The sequence below is a fragment of the Furipterus horrens genome, unplaced genomic scaffold, assembly GCF_987537825.1.
Source record: "Furipterus horrens unplaced genomic scaffold, mFurHor1.1.pri manual_scaffold_1, whole genome shotgun sequence".
NCBI lineage: Eukaryota > Metazoa > Chordata > Mammalia > Chiroptera > Furipteridae > Furipterus > Furipterus horrens.
In genome coordinates, this window is record NW_028327171.1 from 210,346,216 (window position 1) to 210,370,206 (window position 23,991).

Here is a 23,991-nt window from a genome sequence, read left to right on the forward strand (position 1 = left end):
TGAGTGGCGTCTGGCCTCTGCCCCACGGGTGTTAGTGTACCCTCCCCCCAGTGGTGACAGCATGCTTCTCCAGACAGTGCTAGTGGTCCCTTGGGGGACACAGTCACCCCTGGTTGAGAACCGCTGCACTAGAGAGTAACCTGAGATAAAAAAATAAAAAAAAAGAATCAGGTAAAACTCTTGTGTAAGACATGCAAATTCAGCGGTTTGGTACCAATAAAGCGAGTGTCCCAATAAAGTGAGTTCTAATCTTTTTCCTTGGTGGGTCTCGCCTTCAGCTTGAAAAAAACACCACATCTGTGAAGCACAATAAAGCAAAGCACAATAAAAGAGTGGATGCCTGTAGCCCTTTCTTACCTTTCAATGTCGCAGGGGTCCTCTTTGACAGAAAGTGGAGTAGCATTCAGTAGTAGAGTAGCTGTATCTAAAACGCTTCTGCTTCCCATCTTGCGAAAAAGGCTTTTAGCATTCATGGATGTAATATTTAAGGTTTTGATTACTTTTAGGTGACCTTAAAGTTTTGAGGACTCAGCTGCAGGTGTTCTTTGTCCCTCTTTTCAGTTCACTAATTCTTTTCCTCTGTCTTTCCTCCCTGCCCTGCTTAGACTTCTAGTCTTTTGTTTTGGTCACTGTCTCACAAACACTTCCCCGTCCTTGCTGCCCTGTCCTCCCCCCTGTCTGGAAAAACCTCAGACTTGGGTGACCCCAGCCACCGGGCTTCTCCTGACCCCACACCTGGCAATGGACCGTGACTGCAGAACATGACCCAGCAGAGCAGACAGAGCTCGTTATACAAATGCCCGTCAACACCTCACCTGTCCTCAACTCTCCCAAGGAAAGGGAATCCACCTGTAGGTAATGTCCCCAACCTTCCACCACAAAAAACTGAACTTACCCGTGCCCCACCCCCACCCTAAACTCGTCCCTTCTGCCAGCTGGGCAAGAAGTCTTCCTATCGAAAGCTAATCCTTCACCTGCCCCAACGTCTCAGAAAAACCTTTTGTGACGGATGATCCCGTTCTCCCCCTGTCTTCAGCCTTTCAGCCTCTACCAACCAGGTCCTTACATTTAAACCTTCTCTAGTCTGTCTGCCCTCGTGCCAGAAGAGAGGGACCAATATCACAGCTGCCTGTCCCTTTCCATTTTCATTCTCCTTTCATCCTCCGATTTTTCAATCACACCTCTAGTGAAGCAGCTCTAGCCAGCTTCCCATGCCACCTCCGGGTTGCTGAGGCCTGGGCTCGCTCTTCCTCCCCAGACTTTACAGTTAACTCTTCCCTCCTCGAACCCCCCCCCCCCATTCCGCGCCCCCAGGCCTACTCTCCGGGCTTTCCCGCTGCCCTGCTGGTCTCCTCCCTTGGTCTCCTTTGCAGGCTAACACCTCTCAGGTGGAGACCTTCGAATGTGGTGTTTCCTCAAGACTCCATTCTGGGTCCTCTCTTCTTGCTCCCCGGCTTTAGGTACTAGTGATAGTGCAGCAGCCCTGGTCGCTTTCTGCTTTCTGAGTGCCTGCAATTACATATAAAGCTACTCAAGGGCATCTCAAGTGCTGCGTGTAGCCAACTGAATTTGTAATACCTTGCCACCTCCCCAGCTTGTTCCCCACCTATTGTCACCTCCTGGATGTTGTCCTTTCGATGCTAACTCAAAATGTGTCTCCCATCCTTCCGCATCTGTCTGTGCCCAGCAGTCGGAGCCACCGTCGCCTGTGACTGGATGGGAGGAGGACACGAGGGGGCAGAGGTATAAGAGCCAGACGCACAGAGCAGCTGCCATTGTGATAGCCACAAAGCTGTCCTATAGACACCTTTCCAAGTGCCCCCTTGGGGAGGTGTGCTTTGCCCATCTCTGAGCAAGAATTAAAAATTTATCGAGATACAGACTAAAAAATGATTCCAATAATGGCTTCTCCTAAAATGAATTGTAGACTTGTGGATCAGAAAAGTAGCCATCTGATACACCGTTGTGAATGCCAAAAGGCCATCATATGCAGAACGTTGTGGGCAGGGTAAGAGTTTTTAACTTCAGATGTTTTATCCAGGCTGATTGATACAAATATCTATTAATTCAACAAATACTTGAGGAGCCCTTCTCTGAGCCAGGCACTGTTTGTTACCGGAGCACGAGAAAACAGAGTTTCACGAAGTGCCAAGGGAACATTGAGGATGTCCTTAGAAAATATTTGTTACATGGCATTCATGGAATTCACTGTCTGGGATTTGGGGGGGCACTGCGCAAAGAGGTGGTCCACCTTCTACATCAAGTTCTCAGAGTGGTTCCCAGATCAGCCTCAAAGCGTCATCTGGGGACTTGTCAGAAAAGCCAATTCTCAGGCCGCATCCCAGACCGACTAAATCAGGAACTCTGGGGGTGGGGTGGGGCCCCACTCAGAAACGCAAAGACATCCCATTGAGCGCGCAGCCGAGTCCCTCGCAGGGCCTGCCAAAACCAGACCGCTGGCTGGAAGGGGCTGATGTTTAGGGCCCATCTGGGAAGCAGTAAACGCGAGGCATGCTGTCCGATTGTACAGTAACGGAGGTGGTGGCAGTGTCCGTGTGTGCGTTTTGTGCGGTGGGAAAACAAAAAAAGGCTGGGTAGGTAGAACAGAGCCTGGTGTGGGCTTTGCCTAAAATGTGCATCTTTCAGTTGCAAATTTGGTAGCATGCCCTTAGGTTCCGACCGGATTAAAAGGAAATGAAAACGCCCCTCTCCCCGCAGCTGTGCTCAATCCTCGCAAATTGTGGTAGCCAACGGCCTAAGAGGCTCCTCCTTTTTTACAGAAGATGTCTTCTGGTTTTGATGCTTGCGGTACTGGGGGTAATGGAAGAGTCATTTATTATAAACTCATTGAATACTTTGCCTAACTAGGGAAGGAGAGTTAAACCATTTCCAAGAAAATTGTTCCACGTGTCTTCGGTAAGGGCCGCTGTGGCCAGCTGACTCGGTCACTGAAGAGAGCGCCAGGCCAGGGATGCTCAGCTGAGGGCGGTTTGACAAGCTTCTCTTCTTTTTTTCTTTTTGGGGCTGCGCTCTGCACACCGAGCCCATTTTACCAAGTGAATTTCCCCCTCACTTTTAAAGCCATATGCGTTTAGAAGGGAATTCAATCCATATGTCCCTGAGTCACTTAGGCCTAAGTCATTAGAACGTTATTTTGCAAATGTGATTTCATGTCTGAAGTAGTTGTTAAGTATTTTTAGGAGACGTTCATTCTTTCTAAGGCAATTTTTTTTCTTGGTGCATTGTCTTGTTTTATTTAAACGTGTTGTGTATCATCTTAACACACGTCCCATGGCGATACACAGAGAGAGCCTGACAGCCAGAAGGAGGGTCTAGTCTAACACGTCCGAAGCAGCCAGTTTCTATTTGCTAGAGTTTATAGCTTGTCCCTCTCCCATTTTTTATGTTGTGTCCTGGGCTGCTTTTACCCTGGTTGTATCCTGCCCCAGCCACCTCCCACCGTGCTCCCCAAAAGGGTGTCCATGAAGAAGACTGGGGAGACAGAGAAAAAGGAGAAGTAATAGAACCAACTCACCTGCTAGGATATATTTCTATGCTATGCCATGGGATCCTTTCTTACCAAGACTGTCACTTTCCCCTCTTACCTACTGGCATTGCCCGCTAGGAGGATTAAGGTGTCTCATAAAAACGTCCACAAAAGAGACACATAAAATTTAATTTAGGAGCAGTCCACAGTGTCTCATAATTAGGACAAATAGAAGGCGTCTGCTTGGGACTAAAGCTCATTGAAAATGGTTTTATTTTTTACTAAAATAGTTTTTAAAAAATCTGTCTCTTTGGAATCTCATGATAAGGACCAAGTTTTATCGATACACGAAGCATCCTGGCTTATGTGTGTCTGTCCATTGGGAACACCTGTGGGCTGCAGAAGGCACCTGAGCATCCTTGTTTGTCCTTTCCGAGCGCTGGGTCCCGCCTCGGCAGCAGCTATAGCATCAGCCACAAGGAGGCGTGTACCACCTGGAGGAGCAAAGGTTTCAGGAGGTTAGCGCTTTTTACCTCTCATCACCTCATGCTGATGAGCTACTCCCCCACCTCTTGTAAAAAAGTGGTCCCCAACACTGTCCTGAAGGTTATGACTTCTTGTTTTTGGGTGGTTGCTTTTTCATGAGAGGTTCTTTTCCCAGTTCTTGCACGTGGTTGTGACTGTCAGTGTGGGCCTCTGTCTGCACTCGGCCATCAGCTCCATGGCAGCAGGCATGTCCTGTCCATCCTCTAGGGATGTTTCTAGACCCACGCGCATCCCGCCCCACATCTAAACATATGCAAGTCCACCCCTAGTATATGCAGATTTATTCAAGTAAATGACTATAAATATATATGCTGTATATAGGATACATCATATATATGAGTTGAGTTAAAAATGGTTGATAGAGTACATTTCATAGACATATAATTAAACATTTCCAGTTTTATGGAGCAAATTCATTATGTTGAGGTCTCCAACGTTTTCACGGGCCTTTGAGAAACTCACAGCCTCTGAGCACTGTTTCTACAGTGGTAAAGCCACCCTTGTTCGGCCTTGGGTCCCCCACACCAGTCTCAGGAAAGAAGGAAATACCGAGGGACTAAATGAGGAGAGAGGAGAGAGACAAGGGTCATCTAAGGGAAGAGCCACCCTTTTCTTCATCAGCCTTGATTTCACCTCGAATAAAGTGGGTCCACGCTTCCTTCCGTAAATGATCACATGGGGAGTGTTGCTCCTCCTGTTCACCTGGACCACAGGACCTCAGAGGTGGGGATGAACTTCACTGAGGGGCTCCGGGGCAGACCTGGGCTAAACTCAAAAGCTTGCAGGACCACCTGAGGGCCGAGTTTCTGGGTCAAGGCAGGGGTTGGAAATGGTGGAGCTTGCCCTCCAGCCGTGAAAATTCTTTGGGATTCAGTCACTGCACTAGGACAGACTTACCTCTGAAGTCCCGATATCTCACTGTTCATACTCTGACCAGGGTCTCACTCCTTGGGGCACCTTTAAGTGTGTTGGAAACAGTTTCAGTCTTTATTTTTCATTTTTGATTGTATTAAATGTGCAGGCACAAGTGACCTTGTATATTCAAAAGACCGAATTCTGCTGATGAACTAAAGTGGAGGATGCGGGCGAGAGAAGCCTATAGAAGAAAAACTGGGCGTGCAAAACTTTAGTTTCTCCACTGCTATATTAGTTTTCTGTATTTCTTTTTAAAATGCATATGCGCGCACACACACACACACTTATGAGGAGGGACCCCCCCCCTCCAAAAAATAGAATCATCTCCTGGAGCTCGGGCCCCTTGTAGGACAGGCCTTCCCCACTGAATGAGTGCTCTGGGAACCATCTGTAACAGTGCACCAGCTGGAGTTGTTGTGAGAGGCTGCATTCGGCTTCAGTGGATTTTTTTGAAGACCCTTTCATTGCATTTGCCCGTTTCAGGATGGGTGATGTATGAGCGCACCTGCCCACACCGTGCTGAATTTTTTGATCAAAAATAGTGTGACCCACACGGCCCACCCCCCTATTCACCCAGTCTTGCCCCTAACAACTTTTCTTTTTGTTTCCTCAGTTGAAAAAAGTCCTCAGAGGAAAACGTTTTGCCGGTGTGGAAGAGGTGAAACAAAAAATGATAGAAGCACTGAAAGGCATCAAAATCCAGGAGTTTGAAAGTGTTTTAGCAAAGGGAAAAAGTCTTGATCCGTGCATTGCCTCAAATGGAGAGTATTTTGAAAGTGACTGAGGTTTAAACTTGTAAGAACAAAGACACATTTTTGGGGTAAATAGATTCCTTTCTTTTTAGGTCCCCCTTATATGTATGTGTGAGTATATTTGTATATATCCACACACAGGTGCGGCAAAAGTAGGTTTACGTGGAACAGAATTTATTCTTGTATTAATATTTATTAATTATTGCATTGTTTTCCAGACAGACAACTCTAAGCCTACTCTTGCCCCACCCTGTATGCGTGTGTGTATTCCTTAAATGGTCTTTTACTAAACTCAGCTAGACCATTAAACTTCTGGCAGGAATTCCAAAGTTTATTCTTCCCAGAGAAGGAATAAGATTTGCCTGGCCTCAACTTAAGGAAATAATTACTCAAGGAAATCGTGAGATGGCTTCTTGCGCTGGAGATGCTGGCGTCCGTGGAGGGGGTGCCCCGGGGGAGACGTCTGGCCGCTGGCCTAAGGAAGTCGGGAAGGTGGTAGGTTTATGTTCCCTTTCCCACTCTTCTTCCTCCTGCTTCGCCATTTACCCCAAAGGATCCCCACTCGATGACTGGCGTTCATTTATTTAGAGCGAAGCTTTGTTTCCTTAGGAGTGTTTCAGAAAACAGTTCCCAGGGGTAACCTCCCCCAGTCACCCGTCCTTCTCTGCCCAGTGCCTTTCCACGAGAACTGTCCTCATTCTGTACATCTGAGTTGTTCTCCTGTTGGGGAAGAAGGTAAACTAGGCGGAAAGAAATCCCCTCTGAAAGTCTAGAGACTGTCGGCCCTGGAAACGCCGGGTCTCTTCCTATCCCTGTTGTTTCTGCTTTAAGGAGCGACAGCCCGATGAGAGGAGCCTCGGCCTGTTTACCCTCCTGCCTGCCCGCTCCGGACCGGTGGGAGGCGCAGCATGGCTGCTTCTCTGTGAACAGACCCGGGGCTCGGGGCAGGAGGCCCGGACCCCCTCCGGCCTCGCCTCACTCTGGAGGGGGTACCCAGTTCCCTAGGCCTTGACAGACGGCCAGTGTGTTTCTCACCCAGGATTCCGTTCACACAGCACTGGGTCTCTCACTCCTAGGAAATATTAGGATTCTGACCCTCCAACGCCAAACACGCGACGTCCTGAGCCTAAGTTGCCATCAAATACAGGTCTGGAAATTTGGTTTGAAATTCGCTGGGCCATTTGCTCACTCTTGAACCAGGTGGGAAGAAAAGTTGGAGGAACACGGACGTCTCTGAGGACCGCTCACTGTCCCCCAATGCACGTTTGCATATGTGTGGCCTGACTTCAAAGAAAAGCCACTGTTCTAACAGAGTCGAGTTCTGTGTTACTTGGATGCAAGCTGACAGGGCCTTGTGGCCGCCGGGGCCCTTGGAGGGACCGCTTTCACGTGCTGAATCGTAGGCATGTCCCCAGAGTCAGTGAGAAAGAGGAGAGGTTCCAGTTCCCAAGTTAACGTAGCTGGCCCAGGGGCCTTAGATGAATTTCTTAACTGGCCTGAACTCTTGCATATGGGTGTGAATGTATGCACCCGTTCAGACCATGTATTTACATTCATCTTGGGCTTAAGTAGACTTTTCAAGAGAAGAAACTGTACCTTACTCGTCCTTATATCCCCTCAGTGTAGCCTGACACACAGTAAGTGTTTTCAATCAACAGTGGTTGTATTAATTAAAGGGAGAGGGGAGAGGCGGCAAGCTGCTAAAAATTAAAGACGTGACAGTCTCCGAAGATTTGGTGGCATGAGAAATTACAAGCTGTAAACCAAAACAAAGGCGAGGCTGGAGAGATGACAATGACAGGACTAGCCGTGTTCTCCCCTAGGCTGTTCCTGGGAAGGCAGACTCGCTTTTGCCCCTAATTGTTCAGGAAACGCGTCAGGCAGAGCCCAGCCAGCGCTTAACTGGGCCCCCGACGCATGGTTAGCACGCAGTGAGGTGTCAGCTCTTACTATGATAGGAGGAGGAGGAGGAAGATGACCCTCTAGGGAGCCACAGACTGTCACACTAGGTGCATCGTCACTCAATGGAATTAAACTTGAAGACGGCGGACATGCCGCAGGTGGCGTCGTTCTCGGGCGCGGGGCCGCAGGTGACCGCGGTTCTCGGGCGCGGGGCCGCAGGTGACCGCGGTTCTCGGGCGCGGGGCCGCAGGTGACCGCGGTTCTCGGGCGCGGGGCCGCAGGTGACCGCGGTTCTCGGGCGCGGGGCCGCAGGTGACCGCGGTTCTCGGGCGCGGGGCCGCAGGTGATCGCGGTTCTCGGGCGCGGGGCCGCAGGTGACCGCGGTTCTCGGGCGCGGGGCCGCAGGTGATCGCGGTTCTCGGGCGCGGGGCTGCAGGTAACCGGAGCAAGGACTTGACCCCCCAATGGTGTGTGTGTTGCTTCCTGACTCCTGAGTATCAAGGTGGTCGCTGTCGGGTCTCTTGTGCAGCAAATGAAGAGGCACCAAAGAGCCTATTTGATTTTTCCAGTTGGCTGACAAATAAGTGAGAGTTGGCACCTGGACGGCACTCGCATAGGGATTTGCAGGCACCAGGCTACTCTTCGGTGTCTGGTGCCGTTGCCGAGGGCAGGGTGGGTGCCCGCCCGCAGCACAGGAGGCAGTGACCCTCTGGAGCTGAGGGCACAACCGTGCAACTGGACGTCGCCGCTGTCACGTGCCCGGCCCTGCGTGCCTCGGGCACAACCTGGTGTCCTGCTGCTCCCTTTTCAGGCCGAGCACCCCTTCCTGGCTGGCTCACCGTGGCGTGGACAAGGCCCAGAGCCTCTGCTCCCACGGCCACCTGCGACCCCGTTGCCCCGACTCGCTGCACAGACCCCGTTGAGGGCATGGGAGAGTCGGGTGTCTTGGTGGCCAGGAAATTGTTTAACGCCACGCGTGTCCCTTCCCTTTCATCAGCAATTCCATTTCTAACATCCAGTTTTTCAGTTCTGACTTCTGTAGCGTCTCCCAAAGTTTAATGTGATACCAAGATGATGGAAGAGGATAAGGAGAGACCCCTTCTGACGGGAGCACGTGGCAGACCCGTGGAGTCCCTGGCCTTGAGGCCCTCACTCAAGAGCACCTCACCTGCCTTCCACAGGGTGGTCGAGCCACTTCCCAATTTTCCCAACCCTTTTTCATGCGCCGCGGGGCCTCTCAGAAGCCAGGCCTGGCCTGCCTGGGTCACAGAAAATGACGTTCGTCGTCTTGATGAAGGGGGCCATCTGGTGCGGGCCAGGGCTGCCTGCTTGAAAGCAAAGACACCGTCAGCGTGTTGCGTGAGGCGGAAGGGCATGGGCGCACACTCAGTTCTGTGCCAGCAAGAAACCCGTGAACACCTATGAGCTTAGACTGTTCGGCAGTCATCCCTTCGTACGCCGCCTCAGTATTGCCTTGTGTGCGAGCACATTAAAAGTCACGGCGACGGTGCAGAAGCGGGGGCCGCTCGTTGCGTTGTGCACCTGGGTTTGAGCCACAGAGAAAAGGCAAGGTGGTCCCAGGTTACAGTCGTCAGTCCTCCTGTTCCCACTGGCACGGCAGTACATGTCCGGTCACAAGCGCGATGTTTATGTCTGGGGACGAAATGCAGTGAGGACTGGAGCAGGATGAAGTCCCCCCAAGTCTCTGGTCCCACAGACACCGTGAGGGTGTGACAGCACACACTGCTCTGTCCTCGAGAGGAGCCCAAACAGCAGTTCCAGGCAGGCCCTGCTCGGGCAGCCTGGTGCGGACCCACTGTGCATGGTCCCCTGGGTGCCCAGTCTGCACCAGCTGCTCACCCAGGATCCTGGAGACAGTAACACCCAGCTCCCCACCCCCCACTCAGGACCGAAACCACCTGAAGACAGAGAGGAAGAGGATGCCTCGTCACTGACTTCCTAGGTCCAAAGCAAGCTGTTCACTTCAGCTGTGTTGACATGCAGCAGCATCCGGGGGTGGTGTCCCCGGACAGTGAGGACCTGTTGTAAATTACAAGGTGCCTGAGCCTTCCCCACAGCCCCACCCCCACGGTGGCCCTCCTCCTCCCTTCTTCCTTTGATCCTTCTGGTGCAGGACACTGGCTGCCCTACCCAGACGCAGAAGGTGCTTGGTTAGGTCAAGTGCTGCTCCCACCTTCAGCTGCGCTCCAGCCTCCGTCTCCCAGGAGAGAGACCTGTGTGAATTCACCCGTCAGGCTCTGCCTTGCTATGGGCAGGGGGGGGACGGAGGACGACCCTTCTGAGCACCGTGATGACACGTTCTTGTGATCTGTTTTCCACTCGGAGCAACGGCTGTGTAAAGCGTGTGGCCTTGTTCATTCTGCCCCTGCCCTTTAAAGCCATGTCATCTGTTCCTACGAGGCCCCGAACCAACAGGGCCGTGGCGAGAGGCCTCATGTCTGGCAGGAGACACAGGGAACTGGAGCTGTGATAACACCAGCCTGACAAATCCAAAGTGGGAAGCCCGCCACTGCCCTCCTGGGGCTCCTGCCTTCCTGGAAGAGGGAGCTGTGTGGTCATGTGTTTTCGAGCCTTTGTTTTCCAAGTGAGGCCCTGGAGGCCCAGCGAGGGGAAGGACCCCTGCTCTGCCGTCCCCCGCTCTGCCAGCCCCCCAGCGTCTCTGGTTTCCCAGTTCCGACATTTGTCTGCACTTGGGCTTGCTCCCCCTCCGTCTGGTTTGCATTCTGCCTTCACGACTGCCTCCTCTTTTTCCCTGTAAACATTAATATGAAATATATTTGCTTTGCCTCTCAGCCTTGTCTGCCCCCCATGTGTCCGAAAGAGCCGGCTGGAATTCATGAGAATGTTGTGTCTTCAGATGTTTATAATCTACGAGAATCCTTTATGGTTTTTTTAATAATAATAGAACGACTTGGACATCGGTATTTTCTGTTGGAAAGATGAGCCAAGTTCACAGCGCAGCAATTACAACGCGATGCATTGTGTACAATTTGTAGCGAGCCCCAGCAGCAATGGTAAACCGTGCAATGCCACCCCGGCCCCACGGCGTAATTATAATTAGCAGGATCAAACACCAAGCAGGGAGGCGCACAATAGCCATCGTCCAAGGTCAGGAAAAGTAAGGCGAAGTTCTGCTAAAAGCAGAATTATATCAAGAGCAGCCCCTATGTCAGGCTGTGAATACGTCATGGGCCTTCATTGCTAATTAAAGAAACCTTTTGAGGTTTAACAGCTCATAAATTCGCACTGGGAATGCCCTATTGTTCTGAGGTTATAAGTCTTGTCTTTGAAATGTAACAGTTGTACTTTTATATTGCATTCCTCCAAGAATACCATTGTAACCACGGAGGGTTTGCATTTCAACTTGAATTCAAACAATGTGCTATGAAAAGAGTTTACCACATCAAAGAGAGGCTGTTTGGGCATGTTTTATAAATTCTTTTTTTTTTTTTTTCTATAGTATTTAAAGCTACAAATGACTCACAGAAGTATGTTCCATTTTGATCAGTCATGTTGGTAGAGTGTCTTGCTGGGACTTTCACTGCCCCTCCCCCTTTTTTCCTAAGAGAATTGTCTGAAAACCGGTCTAGGCCTTTTGCCAGACCAGTCACCCTTCATCTACCATCTTCGGATGCATGGAAACAGTTCTGGAAATGTTGTTATACTGAGTCTCAACAGCAACAGATTTTGTGCCTTTTCATGGCCATGTATTTTTTAACTCAAAATATCCACGGTATCAACTTGGAATTTCTTCTTACTTTGTATACCAGTTATGACCCCTCCCATACCCTCTCAGCCTCCCATTTAAAACAAAGGAAAACATTAATTTTATTTTATTTTATTTTTGCTGAGCCAGGGGGGAAGAAAGGTCGGTGGCGAAGGGACAGATGATGTGGGTGCTGGTTTGCAACGCAATATGAAGGGCACTGGGCTTTGAGTCAACCCCCGGGTGTCCGGCCCGTGTCATTTGCTGGCTCTGAGACCTCAGGAAATGGCACACCTTCCTTGAGCCTCGGTTCGGCCTCTCCTCTCTCGCCCTCCCTCCCCACTGCCCATTCACATATTTGTTCATTTCCTCATCCAGGGGAGAGAAAGGGAACACAAGCCTCCCTGTTCTTGCCCCTGTAGAGTTCACCACCTAACAAGGATGCACCTCACGGAAAGCGCCAATCAGGCATTGTTCCTAACTGCGGTGTCATGGGCTTTGGGAAAGGGGGATGTGATCTTATGAGAGCTTAGGGCCAAGGGGGGATGCAGTCCCTTCCCCGAGGATGTGGTGTCTGAGCTGAGAGCTGCAGGAGGACGAGGAGGGGGCGCCAGGGGTGAGCTGGAGTTGAGGAGAAAGCAGGTATACTAGGCACGGTATGAATTTTGATCTTTATTTTTAAATAAAAGGAAACCCCAGGAGAATTTTAGGCAGAGGGTAAAGTTGATCTAGAGCTGTGTGTTTTTGAAGCACTGTCCCACCCCCGGGTGAAGGCCAGCTGGTGGGAGACCAGAGTGGACGTGGGAGATCACTTAGGGGCTCAGACACCGGGCCAGGCTCACAGAGCAGGCACGGGCAGGACTGGGGACGGGCAGATGGGGAGAAGTGGGTGAGTCTGCGGAATGTTCCAGTTGGCCAGGCAGAGTCCGGTGACGGGCTGCAAAGGGGCATGTGAGGTGTCTAGCATGAGTCGGGTCTGGGCATGTGTGTGTGACTGAGTGGATGTAAGGTGGGGACATCCCCAGGAAGGGGCAGCCTGGAAGAGGGGGTTATTGGTACAGGAGGTGCCATTTGCCCTTGATTGCGTTAGGCCGGGTGCTGATACCCTTTCATTCATTCATTTCAGAGCACATCTGTGACGTAGGTTTCTACATCACACAGATAAGAGCGGTGAGGGTCGCTGAGTCAAGTACGCAACTTGGCCAAGGGCACAGAGAAAGGGGCAGAGCCAGTATTCATTCTTGGATCTGTCTGGCTCAAGAAGCCGTTCCCCACCAGAGCCAGGCAGCAGAAGGGCACTTGGGTGAAACGCTGATGCCCGCTCTAAATTTGACATGGGAGGTTCGGGTGATGGAGGCTGAGACAGCTGAGAGGACAAACTGGAGAGCCAGGCCATATGCGCAGACCACCGGGAGGCCTCGGTCCTGGCCCCGCCCCTCACAGTTGTGCACAGCAGGGAAACTGCCCCCCTCTGGGCTTCCTTTGCCCATATCCGAGGTGAGCCCTTTGGGTGCTACCATCCCAAGAGCTCCCTTCCCTGTTCCGAAAACCCATGGTTTTTATGATGGACACAGAATCTCCTTTGCAGGCTTAATCAGCTCTTCAGAGTTTCTTCCTTAGGTGAATAGCTAGGCTGTTCAGCACCAGCTTTTAACCTGGTCACAGCACACACTTAGGTATTTCCACAGAGGCTCAGGAAGCAACCTGTCCCTCCCCCCTCACCTAAATCATCAGTTGTCCACAGGGGGCCTAAGTTCTAGGTCCCTAATGTGGACTTCAAGTCCAGGAATGTAGTTCTGAGGTCTCCCTTTCTGTTCATGAAATAATTTTTATTTTATTAGAAATGATTAACAGGCAGGTAAGAATAAGTCATTTTTGTTTTTTGGAATGTCTGTCCATGGCGTAGGCCACTTCAGAATCATTTCTGAGCAATTCTAGGTCAGTTTGAGCTCGTTAGAGGCAGGTGCTGTTTCAAGGGGGTAAAAAATCTTGAGAAAGCCCCCAGGTCTTCCTGAGGCTGGGAGGGCTTGTGTATTGGAGACACATGTGTAAGTTAACACGTGCATGCATGCCCACCCACAAGGACATGCCCGCCCCCATCTGTCTCTCTGTCTCTTTAATGGGGCACAAGATCGGAGCTTGGTACGGCTGGAGGTGAGTTCATTAGACCTAAAAGAACACACAGGAAGTGGTAATCAGGTTCAGGGTTAGGTTCAAATACAGAAACAAGCATGTTTTTTTAAATGACCGTCATATTTCTAGGGTTGTTTATCACAGCTCAGAAATTCACAGCCGCCCCCTGCTAACCCTGACCCCCACGCAGAACTTCTCAGCTCCCGAGTGCAGAGAGCACGGCCCTACTGCTTCGTTCTGCTGCAGACGGCCTCTGTCTCGCCCTTATCTCCCTGAGCGTATCCACCCTGGAGGGACTGAGGTTGTGTCGTCCTCACCTGCCCGCTATCAGTCATCGAGGCCTCAGTGGGGGAGCCCTCCCAGGTCCCGACACCACCCAAGATAGCCATTCAAGTTCACGGCCGCGTCCTTTCAACGAGGCTGTCGCTCTTCTGTGTACAGTTTCTTCTCCTCCCTCTCCCGCCTTGGCACTGAAACCCCCGCCCCGCAGCACACATCTGGCCCCAGACCTCGAGTTGCTCTATTGCCTTGTGTTGGGATGGGGCAGACGTTTCCCACGACGCCCCCAGGCCGTCCCTGCCGCTTTGGGGACCTTCGAGACTGGCCGGGAGGCGCCCTCCCTGCAGCTTTTTCTCAGGACAGTTTGTCCTCCTCTCATCCCACCCGCGGGAGAAGGACGCCAAGCGGCTTCCAGCTTCTGTGAAGGAGCCTTGACCCGCGAGGTTCTCCTTGGCCCCCGAGAATCTCAGGGACGGCTTCCTGGGTCAGGGATTGTTTCAGCAATCATGAGCTGCTATCAGCATCCCCGCACGTGTCTCTACGTTCTCAGCAGGCTTATGCACTTGAAAAGGAGAAATAATTAGAACTTCCAAAATCTTTAAGACAGCACTCAGCTTATGTATGTGATGCATCTCATACCTCAGCCTATTTCTAGCTACTGAAAAGTTCTCGGAAGTAGCCAGAACCCCAGAGCCCAGGCAAACTTCAGGCATTTCATCCAGAACTTTGTAGCCTCCTCTCAGCATTTCTCTCAGGGTTTGGGAGCTGGTGAGCGGCCAAGGACAGAAACCTGCTGAGATTCCTGCCCGTTGAGGTTCCCTAACTGCTGCCACTTAAGTGCATCTCTCTGTGTCCTCTAGCCTGTAGGCCCGACCTGGTCCCCCTGTCCGCTCCCTGCCCAGGCCTGATGGCATGTGAGTGGGCCTGTGTTTACCCATCAGACATCTGTGACGCACCCACCATGTCCCAGGCACCGGGGATCCGGAGGTGAACCACCTGGTCCCTAGGACTGAGCGGCTCTGGGCCAGTTTCCTCTGTGCTGATGCCGTGACTAACAGAACCTCCAGGGCACTTCGGTCATTGGGTTTGCTCTGCTCCTCAGGGGAGCTGGGCTGCTTTGATAGCTTATTGTTAAAACCCACAGCCCCTGGAGTGCAGCATCCCTGCATAGCCTGGGAGACTCCAGGGCCTCTGGACAGACATGTATAAAACCTCACAGCACAGTGGTGCCCACGATGGTCAGAGCCAAGCAAAACCACGGGATATGTGACCACCGTCCTCTGACCCAGGTTTTTCCAGGGGGATGGTAGTGCCAGACTCACAGGACAAGGCCACAGGCACTGACCTGGGACCTCCCCAATTAGAACCTAGGATCTGCCTCTCCCCAAGCCCCCAGAAGGAGGGTTTGGGAATTACTGCTGCAGTTCCAGGGGGCAATGTCGGGGGGTTTTGTGGGACTGTGCAAGGAAGCATTGGGTGGTGTGGGACCTGTTCAGGCAGGGCTCACCTCATCGGTTGCTGGGCAGTCCACCCACCAAGCCTAGGAGTCAGCCGTCCCAACACCCTCCCATGGAGGGAGGAAGCTGCTATCCCCGGCAGGGCCTCATCCACCAGGAAGCACATGTATGTGTCCCGCAGATAGCTGGAGGTCTGCAGAACCGCAGAGATGGCCAGACCACCAGTTCCGAGCTGCCAACTATAAGATACCTGGGCTGACTGGGACGGCAGCAGGGGCGTGTCTGGGGTCACAGGCTGAGGAATGAGAGACACCCCCCAGGGAAGACCCATAGGTGCTGGAGGCCCTTGCGGATTTCCAGACTCACGGGACACTCGGTCTGCACCCCGAAACCACTGCAGCAGGCCCAGTCCAGATGAGCGCTGACGGCCCTTCCTGGTCTCACTTCCTCCTCCTGACCACCTGCTGCACTGGTTCAAGAAGGGGCAGAAGGAGAGAGGATTCAGGGCAGGTGTCAGTGGGGCTTTCGGTGAAAATGTGAGCCAGTAAACAACGCCTTTGCTGAGGTTTAAAATAAATCATTTCAGCATTACTGCGCACAGGATTGGTTGTCCTGCTTCCGCAGATTGTATCTGTGTATCTCTTCTAATTTGGAGTGACTCCGCTCATTCCAGTGAAAGCACTCAGCTGTGTAAGGCCACGTGCACAGTAGCAGAGTAAATTCTGTGTTCAGAACTGGTTAGAGTATCTACATCCACGTCTATCCTCACAGCCCCGGCGGTCTCCCCTGCTCTCGGGGAAATCTGGTATGACGTAGAAACTGCTAGATGCAGGCAAATAGCGCCCGGGGTTCAGACCATCTAGACAATAAACAGCTCCCGGATAGCGGGTGCAGCAGCTTCTGCGGAGCCCATCTGCTACAAAATAACCCTAATTGTGCTTACGATGCAGAATGCTTTGTTGGCTGGAATCTGTCCTCATTTTCTCCGGCAGATGCAGTGTTCCAGGCCTCTGGTTCCATCTGCTGGCAAGTGTCAACACTGGAAGGAACCCCAGGGCGGGACTCTTCAGTTGCAAGAAAAATCTGAGCTGTACGCAGCTCAGTGATTCCCCAAAGCCAGTGTAGGTCAGAACCACCTGGGGGCCCATTACAGATACAGTGGCTCTGTGCCAAGCCTGCTGAGGGGAAACCCTCTTAAACAATGCAGGTGTTCACGGTGCAGGTCCCGCCAAGGCCGTGTCTGCACGCAGGTGTGAGTCTCCATCAGAAGCATCAGGAGAGGCCGGGGACCACGCAGGCCCTGGAGCTTCTGAGATGAATGTGGGATTATATTACTCTGAAGGGTTTCCATTTTCTGTCTAACATTGTCCGTGCTCATGTATGCAGATGCCCCTCAATTTATGGTGTTACCCCCCCCAATAAATCCATCATAAGTGAAAAATGAGTTTACTGTATACCTAACCTACCGACCGTTGTAGCTTCACCTAGCCTAACTAGATATGCATAGGGCCTACAGTTGGGCAAAACCCGTCACAGAAAACCTATTTTATAATCCAGGGTTGAATATCTAGTGTACTCTATTATGCATATTGCCTTTGTACCATTGTAAAACCAAAAATTCTTAAGTCGAGCCATGGTAAGACTGCCTGTATACGCATATATTTTTTAACAGAACTCCCTCCCTGCCTGGCTTATTTTGCTAAGCATAATTCTCTCCAGTTCCATCCATGTTGTTGCAAATGGCAGGAGTTCCTGCTTTCTTTCTGCTGCGTAGTATTCCATTGTGTAAATGTTTTGTTTTTTTTCTTTTTTTAATGCTTCACATTCCAGTGCTTCCTAAGTAGAGGTGGGTACTCTAATCCTAGCCTCTCCTTCCTTCCTTGCCACTTCTCCAGTGCAACGAAGAGAAGCCACATCGAGGACTATTTCTGTAAGAAGTAATAAACTATTCTGTTTAAAAATGACTTGACAGTCAACTACGAAGGCTGACGATTGCAGCTGGGCTGATCCCTAAAATGTATACCTTGTCTAAGAGATCTCAATCCTGGATACTTTGAGCTGTCTAAAAAAATCTTACTGTTAGCAGCGAACCTTATCGAAGGCAGAAGGAAATTGTTCCTGCTCCTCTTGAAACAGATCCTATCTCCAGAACACGATTAAGGCCATAAAAATACTGTTCAGGTTTACAGATTCAGGTTTGGGATTAAGGAAGACGACTCATACACATCACGTCCAGAGCCGTGTAGAGAGGGGGATCCGGGTTTGAGTCTTGACTCGGCCGCAGACCAGCTGTGTGGCCTTGGAAAGTTACTTGAAATCTCCCAGGCTCAATTCCTCCATTTGTAAAACAGACAAGGAAATTCTGCCTGGAGGGTAAGTAGAATAAAAACCACATGTAACAACATGGATGAGTTTCACAAACAACACAAAATGAAGCCACTTACGAAGGGAACGTATTGTACGAATCCATTCATGGGCAAAATTAGACAAAGACTCTACCCTTGTAGAAGGAGGATAGTGGATGCTCTTAGGTATGGGGTTAGTGACTGGGAGGCGTAGGGGCCCTGGGAACCTTCTGTATTTTGAGTTTAGCTGGATGTCGGTCCCACATGTTCAGGTCATGGAATTTAATCAAGCTGTGTGTACACTTTTTAAAACGGAGGGCAGAGCAAGTAGAGAGAGAATGTAGCAATTGCAAACATTCATTGTCTCTCCCTTGACTTTCTCTTTTCATTCCAGAGGTCAGACCGTACATTGTCTGTATTACAGAAAACACTAGACCTGACGTAGTGGACCCAATGTTTTAGGTTCCTCGAATTGCTAACTGGATTATTGCCCCTTGATTTTAAATCAGCTGTGGCCATGAAAGGTCCCCAGAATTAATCAAACGGATAAGGAAGAAAAGTACAATAGGTAAAGTAGCAACTAACATGAACTCCACTTTGAAGCTTCTCATTTTGAGATTCCAGATTGTGTTTCAGAACTAAGAAATACGCACTGTTGCTGGCTTGATTGCTTGAGGAGTGGAAATGTGAACTTTTCTCTCTCAAGTCACATCTAAATGTTACCTTTCTTGTGAACCATAATTAAACTTCCATTTGTATAAAAGTTATGAGGTTTTAGGTGAATTTCAAGCTGTTTTTAAAGAGACAGATAGATAGATAGATAGATAGATAGATAGATAGATAGATGATAGATAGATAGATAGATAGATGATAGATAGATAGATAGATAATAATCAGTGCCTCAAAAAGTAAAGAGGTCTTATCATCCTCAAGCCCCCTTCCTTTTCAGACTGTCTTGCTACATTGTTGGACTTGGGCTTTCTTCCAGGCCTTTAACATCTTCATCAGTAAACGACTTAACAACCATCTTTTCAGAAGGCATTTTGGAAGCTTTGTAATTTATGAAATTCTACTAAAATAACCTTTCCGAAGAAAGATTGTGGGTCCCACGCTGCTGCCCTCACTTGACAATAGACATCTCAGAGAACACCAGGGATTCCCTCGGAGGTTTCCTGGACTGATATATGTATATGAGGAAAGCGATTGTCTCTTTAGTTCCCCAACTGAAGCGACTTCACTTTAGCATAATTTCACCCGATGGCATGGAGTGCTCATCAGATCACAAGCAGGATCTGTGAATACCAGCAAATTAGCTACGTTTCTGGGGTAGTGAACAGTAGGGCAGATGGCCAGTAACGCGTGGTGTTCTTTTTAGCACTTCTCCCCTGGATGAAATTGCCTCTCCTGCCTTCGATGTAAAACGCAGAGGCTCCTGCATTATACATGAGGGTAGAGAATGGAACGTTTTTTCCATCAAGGACCACGAGTCAATCAATCTTATGATCCCACTGCTGGTGCTGTAATTGAGCCAGATCTTCTTAAACGGGACCCTGGTCCTGAGATTCTTTCTCTGAGGCCAGCTCACTGTTTGTCTGAGTGAAATTGAGGGCTGACCTCCGTTTCCAGGAGCACAGAGGCAAGGCTCATAAACGCTAATATTCCGCACCCAGTTCATCCGAGCAGCGCCAGGTCACCCAGACCTGTGAACACGCCACACGGGCTTTTACTCAGCAGAGGAAAGAAGACTGTGGCCGGGCTCTCAGTTTCCTTCCCCAGTGACTGAGGCTCCTCCAGGGTACAGAAGGGCACCACTCACTGGAGGGCCTTCATTAGCTTCTTGTATCTGTTTCTTAGAAGGCAGATGGTTCGTGACTAGCAACTTCACCTGTTGCACAAAACCCTGCCAAACGGTCTTCAAACAGAACGGGGCTCTGTCTTTTCAAAAGTCCCCCATTTTTGTCATTTGGCTCTTTATCTATCTAACATGTAGACATTTAGCACACGATTGGTGGTGACATTGGAGATCAATAACCACAGTACTCCACGCTCACCAGGCCTTTGCCGCATGCCTGGTGCTCGGCATTGTACATCCATCAACGCTTCTGATCCTCCCGACAACCCAGGCAAGTGTCTGCCCTAACTGTTCCCACCTTATAGATAAGAAGGCAAAGGCCAGGTTAACGTAACCTGCTTGCTCAAGGACGTGTAGCTAAAAAGCAGAGAAATCGTGATTTAACCCCCGTTTATCAAACCCCAGGGTCCTGGAAAGGTCCCTGGCAGTGACCCTGTTCAGCAGCGTCCCCTCACAGGTGAGCCAACTCGAGCTGCCGAAGTGAAGATTTGCTTGGGTGTCCCCTCTGGTTCCAGGCAGGGCTCCCAGAGTCTCCCAATTCCCTGCCAATGCTTTTCCATTACACCCCAGGGGACCTCCTCTTCTTTTACCGCCCAGCCGAGGCCCATCTAGACCTTTCCCATGTGCTTAACAAATGTACATACGTGTGGAAAACACAAGTGTAAGACCCTTCAAGAAATACCTGCAGAGGATCCTGGAGGTTATGAAGGGAAGCGACGTATTATGTGAAGCAGTGGAAAATATAGAAATGATTTTAAAAATAAGTGAAAAACTGGGGAATTAACTGGAAGACAGAGCTTCGCTGAAACTGGGGGATGCAGCCGGCAGGCCTGGCCCCCTGTGTGGCACTGACCCAAAAGCACAGAGATGACAACTAGTGTGGGAGGGTGGCTGACCGACACCAAATATGTAAGTGTCTTCAAAATACCAAATACGAATTCACACTTGAAAACTTTGCCCACAGTTTTACCACTGCGATTAACAAGAGGGTGGGGTCCCGGGCCTGAAGTGCAGCCATTAAGCCCTTCCTTCAGACGGCAAGGCAACTTTGATATCAGCAGAAGCATTTAAAATGCCTGTAAATCAGGCCGGGGACGAGTGAATCCGGCATGGCCATTGTTGTCACCGTGTTGTTGTCCCTAAAGCCCCTGGTGGCCCGAGAAAGCCGAGCCACTTGTGGCCAGTGGGGTTGAGGGGAACGCACTGCTGGAGCTGTGCGGTCACATCTGTGATGACAGTGGGGTCCCACAGCGCTGAGGGCTCAGGTGGGATCGTCCCCCTCTATTTCAAATAGCAGTGAGCTCCTCATAGAGCCATGAAGAAAAGGGGCCGGCGCTCAGGGTTTCCGCAGGAGAACAGGGCATGGGGAAGGGTGTGATACTTCACACATTCAGGGTGTTAGGCATGATGGTAGCCTGGGGTCGTGGGAAGAGAACCAGAGTTGGAATCAGAAGACCCAGGTTCAAGGTTTTCCTCCCCCGGGCTAGCTCTGTGACCTTTGCTGTGTCCCTGCCACTCTCAGGGCCTCAGTTTCCTTATCTGTAAAATGGGGGTCATACAGCTGGAACTGAAAGCTCATTGAAATAGGGCACGATAATAATCTGCGCCGACGTGCAGCGTTTCTTCTGCCGGCTCAGCCCTGTTTCCCCTCGAATGCCCCGCGCAGGCTCCAGCGAGCATCGTGCCAGCTGCGCGTTCGGAGAGCCGGAGCCCAGCAGCCTGCCCAGCTGGCCTCTTCCGATTCCTCCTTGCCTTTCCCTCCATGAAGATGTTAACTCTCGGGCTCTTTCCCTGGGCGCTGTGAGTGCCTGTGGGGGTCTGAGCGCTCTCCCTGCCTCTGTGAGTTCGCGCCCTGAGACCAGAGTCAACATGTGGACCTTGCTTCTGACTCTGCACACAGCTGGTCCTCGCCGCTCCCCGCCCAGCCGGAACGGGGCGTCACATCCTGGCCCCTGCTCATGAGTCCAATTAAGAAGAGTCTCGTTAAAAACAACTGTTAAAGGAAAAGCAGGGCTTCGGTTTCATAGCATAAAACAATTTTGAGCAATAAACTAATGGTAATTGGATGCATGCGTTGCAATGTAATGCCAAAGCATTTACCACTTTGAACAAAGAGAAATTCCTTTACACCCTTCTATGACAAAAGCCATATCCAGTAAAGCTTTTAGTCTTACAGTATTCATAAAATCTTTATGGTGAAAGTCTTATAAGCCTATGTGTTTGGACATCATCGTTAATGAAAGTTGATAAATTGATATATCCAGGGTGAGGCAAGAGAAGGTGTACAGTTGTCCATGTGGAAACTAACGCAGTAGTTAATAAGTAACAATACAAGAATAGACTGTGTTTCACATGCTCATGACTGTACACCTACCTTTGCCCCACCCTGCATCTCGTTGTATCGGAACAGCCTTGAGGTCGCGTTTCCAGCAGGAATGAGTGGGCCGAGGCCTGCCCCATTCACTGCTGGGTATACTGGTCAGAAGGAATCCCACGACATCAGGGGGTGGTAATTCTCTGGGGCCTCCCAAGCAGGAGGCCCAGATATGGGTATGCCTGGGGCTCTCTGTCGGAGCAGGAAAGCAAAAATACAAAGCGGTTAGTTACCTCTGACTGCCTTCTGAAAACCTCTCGCCTCTGACAACTGAAATTCCCCTTGTGGGCTGAGCATGCAGACTCCTAATCACACTGCTGTCTCCCCCATCCTTGCATCAGTCTTAGCAACGGTCATGTCGCTATGCTACCTGTAAGAGTCTTTGACAAGGTACCATACTTGCAGAATGAGCAGGAGGGATCCACTTGTTCTCCCTCCTGGCTGGAACCCCCTGCCCGCCCACCCTTCCCAGCTAGGCCAGTGCTTCTGGAGTATTTACCCCTCCCTGCCCCCTAAGGCAGTCCCGTCAGAACCTCAGTGGGCAGTGTTGGATGTCATTCTGTCTGGCTGGAACATGTACCCTTGGAAGTCACGGGCAGGTGCCACTGAGTCAAGCCCATGAGTTTATTAAGCAGCAACTGTGTGTCCAGGACTGTACCAGGCCCTGGGGAGCAGGGACAACTGTCAGGCACGGGTCCTGTCATTTAAAGCTGGTGATCCTCGTAGGAGAGGGAACGGGTGTGCACAGTGGCCGTCCTCTCTGGCAGGACGTGGTGACCGCTGCATGAGGACTGCCAGGAGGAAGGGGCTGGAAGCTGAAGAGCTGGAACTGGGAGAGAACTCTGCCTTCCAGAATGGCCAGACGGCAGCGCGGTTTGAATGGGGCATCGGAGAAAGAGCAAGACTTTTGGCCGATGTGGGTGGTGGAAGAGGGCCTTTCTGAGCGAGTTAATGACTGGCAGGGGCACTGGAGTGCAAAGGTTCAACCTCTTAGGTCTGCGTTCTTAAAAGAAGATCTGCTGCGTACTCATATCTCTCGGGGGTGCTCTGCACAGCTGCCTCACTGAGGGTAGTGACTCTCTGTCACGAGATTGAGGTTGCTGGTGCCTTGAGGTCAAGGACTGTCTGTTTTTATCCCTTCATTCCTCCCACCATGCCTGAAAAAGTGTTTTTTTGTGTGTAGTGATTAAAATGCTTAAATCATCGTAACCCACAGTTTTTGGTATGTTTGCAGCCCCAAGAAACCCTTTGTAGTAATGGTTTCCATTATCCTTCATGTGACCTCCACATATTACGCCCACAATGTTTGTCTGCAGGACAGCCCCTGCTCCGTGGCCCCTGGTACCGCTGGGTGCTCGTGCCTCTCAGGCCAGGGCGGTGCCGGAGGCGCAGGTTCGAGGGCGGAAAGGGGAGGGCCCAGAGGCTGATCGAGAGAAACCAGCCAGCCTGCCTGGTGGGGAGGTTACAGGTGGTGGTGAGTTATTTCTGAGTATTAAAAAAGTGAATAAACTAAGCCCCTGAGACACTAGGGAAGTTAAATGGTGCAAGTCATGAAGCCCGGTGGAAGAGAAAATTCAAATGGGAGGACTGTTAAGAAGCTTCAGAGTGAGTCAGATGAGGTTCGTAGACTGGACCACACTTCTTAGTCTTTTTAGACTGGCGTGGTGTTGAAATTTAGTGCTGACCGCCAGTGTTGAACTCTGTTGTTCTCTTCCTGTTTCGTGCTAGAACGAAGGTGACGCCCAAGCCATTTCCCCACCTTGGGATCCTAGGACACGGTGCCCTGTAAATGTCAGAGCTGCGGATGGGCGGCATGTGATTTCCCTGTGCTTTCTCGTGACAGGAAACGGCAGAAGTGTCCCCCCGTCCTACGGGTTCCACCTGTCGCCGGAAGAAGAAATGAGGAGAAGACGGCTTCACAGATTTGACCGCCAGTGAGGACGCACAGCGTCTTGGGCCGATGTGCTCCCTCCTGGGGAGTAATTATTGCCCATTGGGTTCACGCCCCACAACCCTCATGCATTTCAAGCAGAGGCAGGGAGCACGGTCACCGTCCCAGACTGCTCAGATCTGCCGCAGCCGGTCCCCCGTGGGCCCCTGCGGCCAGAGCCTCACACGGGTTGCCTTGTCTTGCAACCAGCCTTGCTGACTGCTGCTCCCAGCTCTCCGGGAGCGGCCTCTCTCCTGGCCTTGTTTTCTCTCACAAGCCAGGTCAGTCCCTT

General features: G+C 50.9%; 1 protein-coding gene across 1 annotated transcript in view; it reads left to right on the forward strand.

Annotated features, from left to right (window-relative positions):
* The window catches only part of RHBDD1 (rhomboid domain containing 1), a 104,639-nt gene extending 80,932 nt beyond the window's left edge, over window positions 1-23,707 (forward strand). Inside the window, exons 7-9 of the mRNA XM_090288419.1 lie at window positions 22,537-22,685; window positions 23,138-23,243; window positions 23,613-23,707. Of these exons, the coding sequence (XP_090144545.1) occupies window positions 22,537-22,685; window positions 23,138-23,243; window positions 23,613-23,707 (350 nt within the window). The remainder of the gene's footprint in view (window positions 1-22,536; window positions 22,686-23,137; window positions 23,244-23,612) is intronic.
* Window positions 23,708-23,991: the final 284 nt, after the last annotated feature.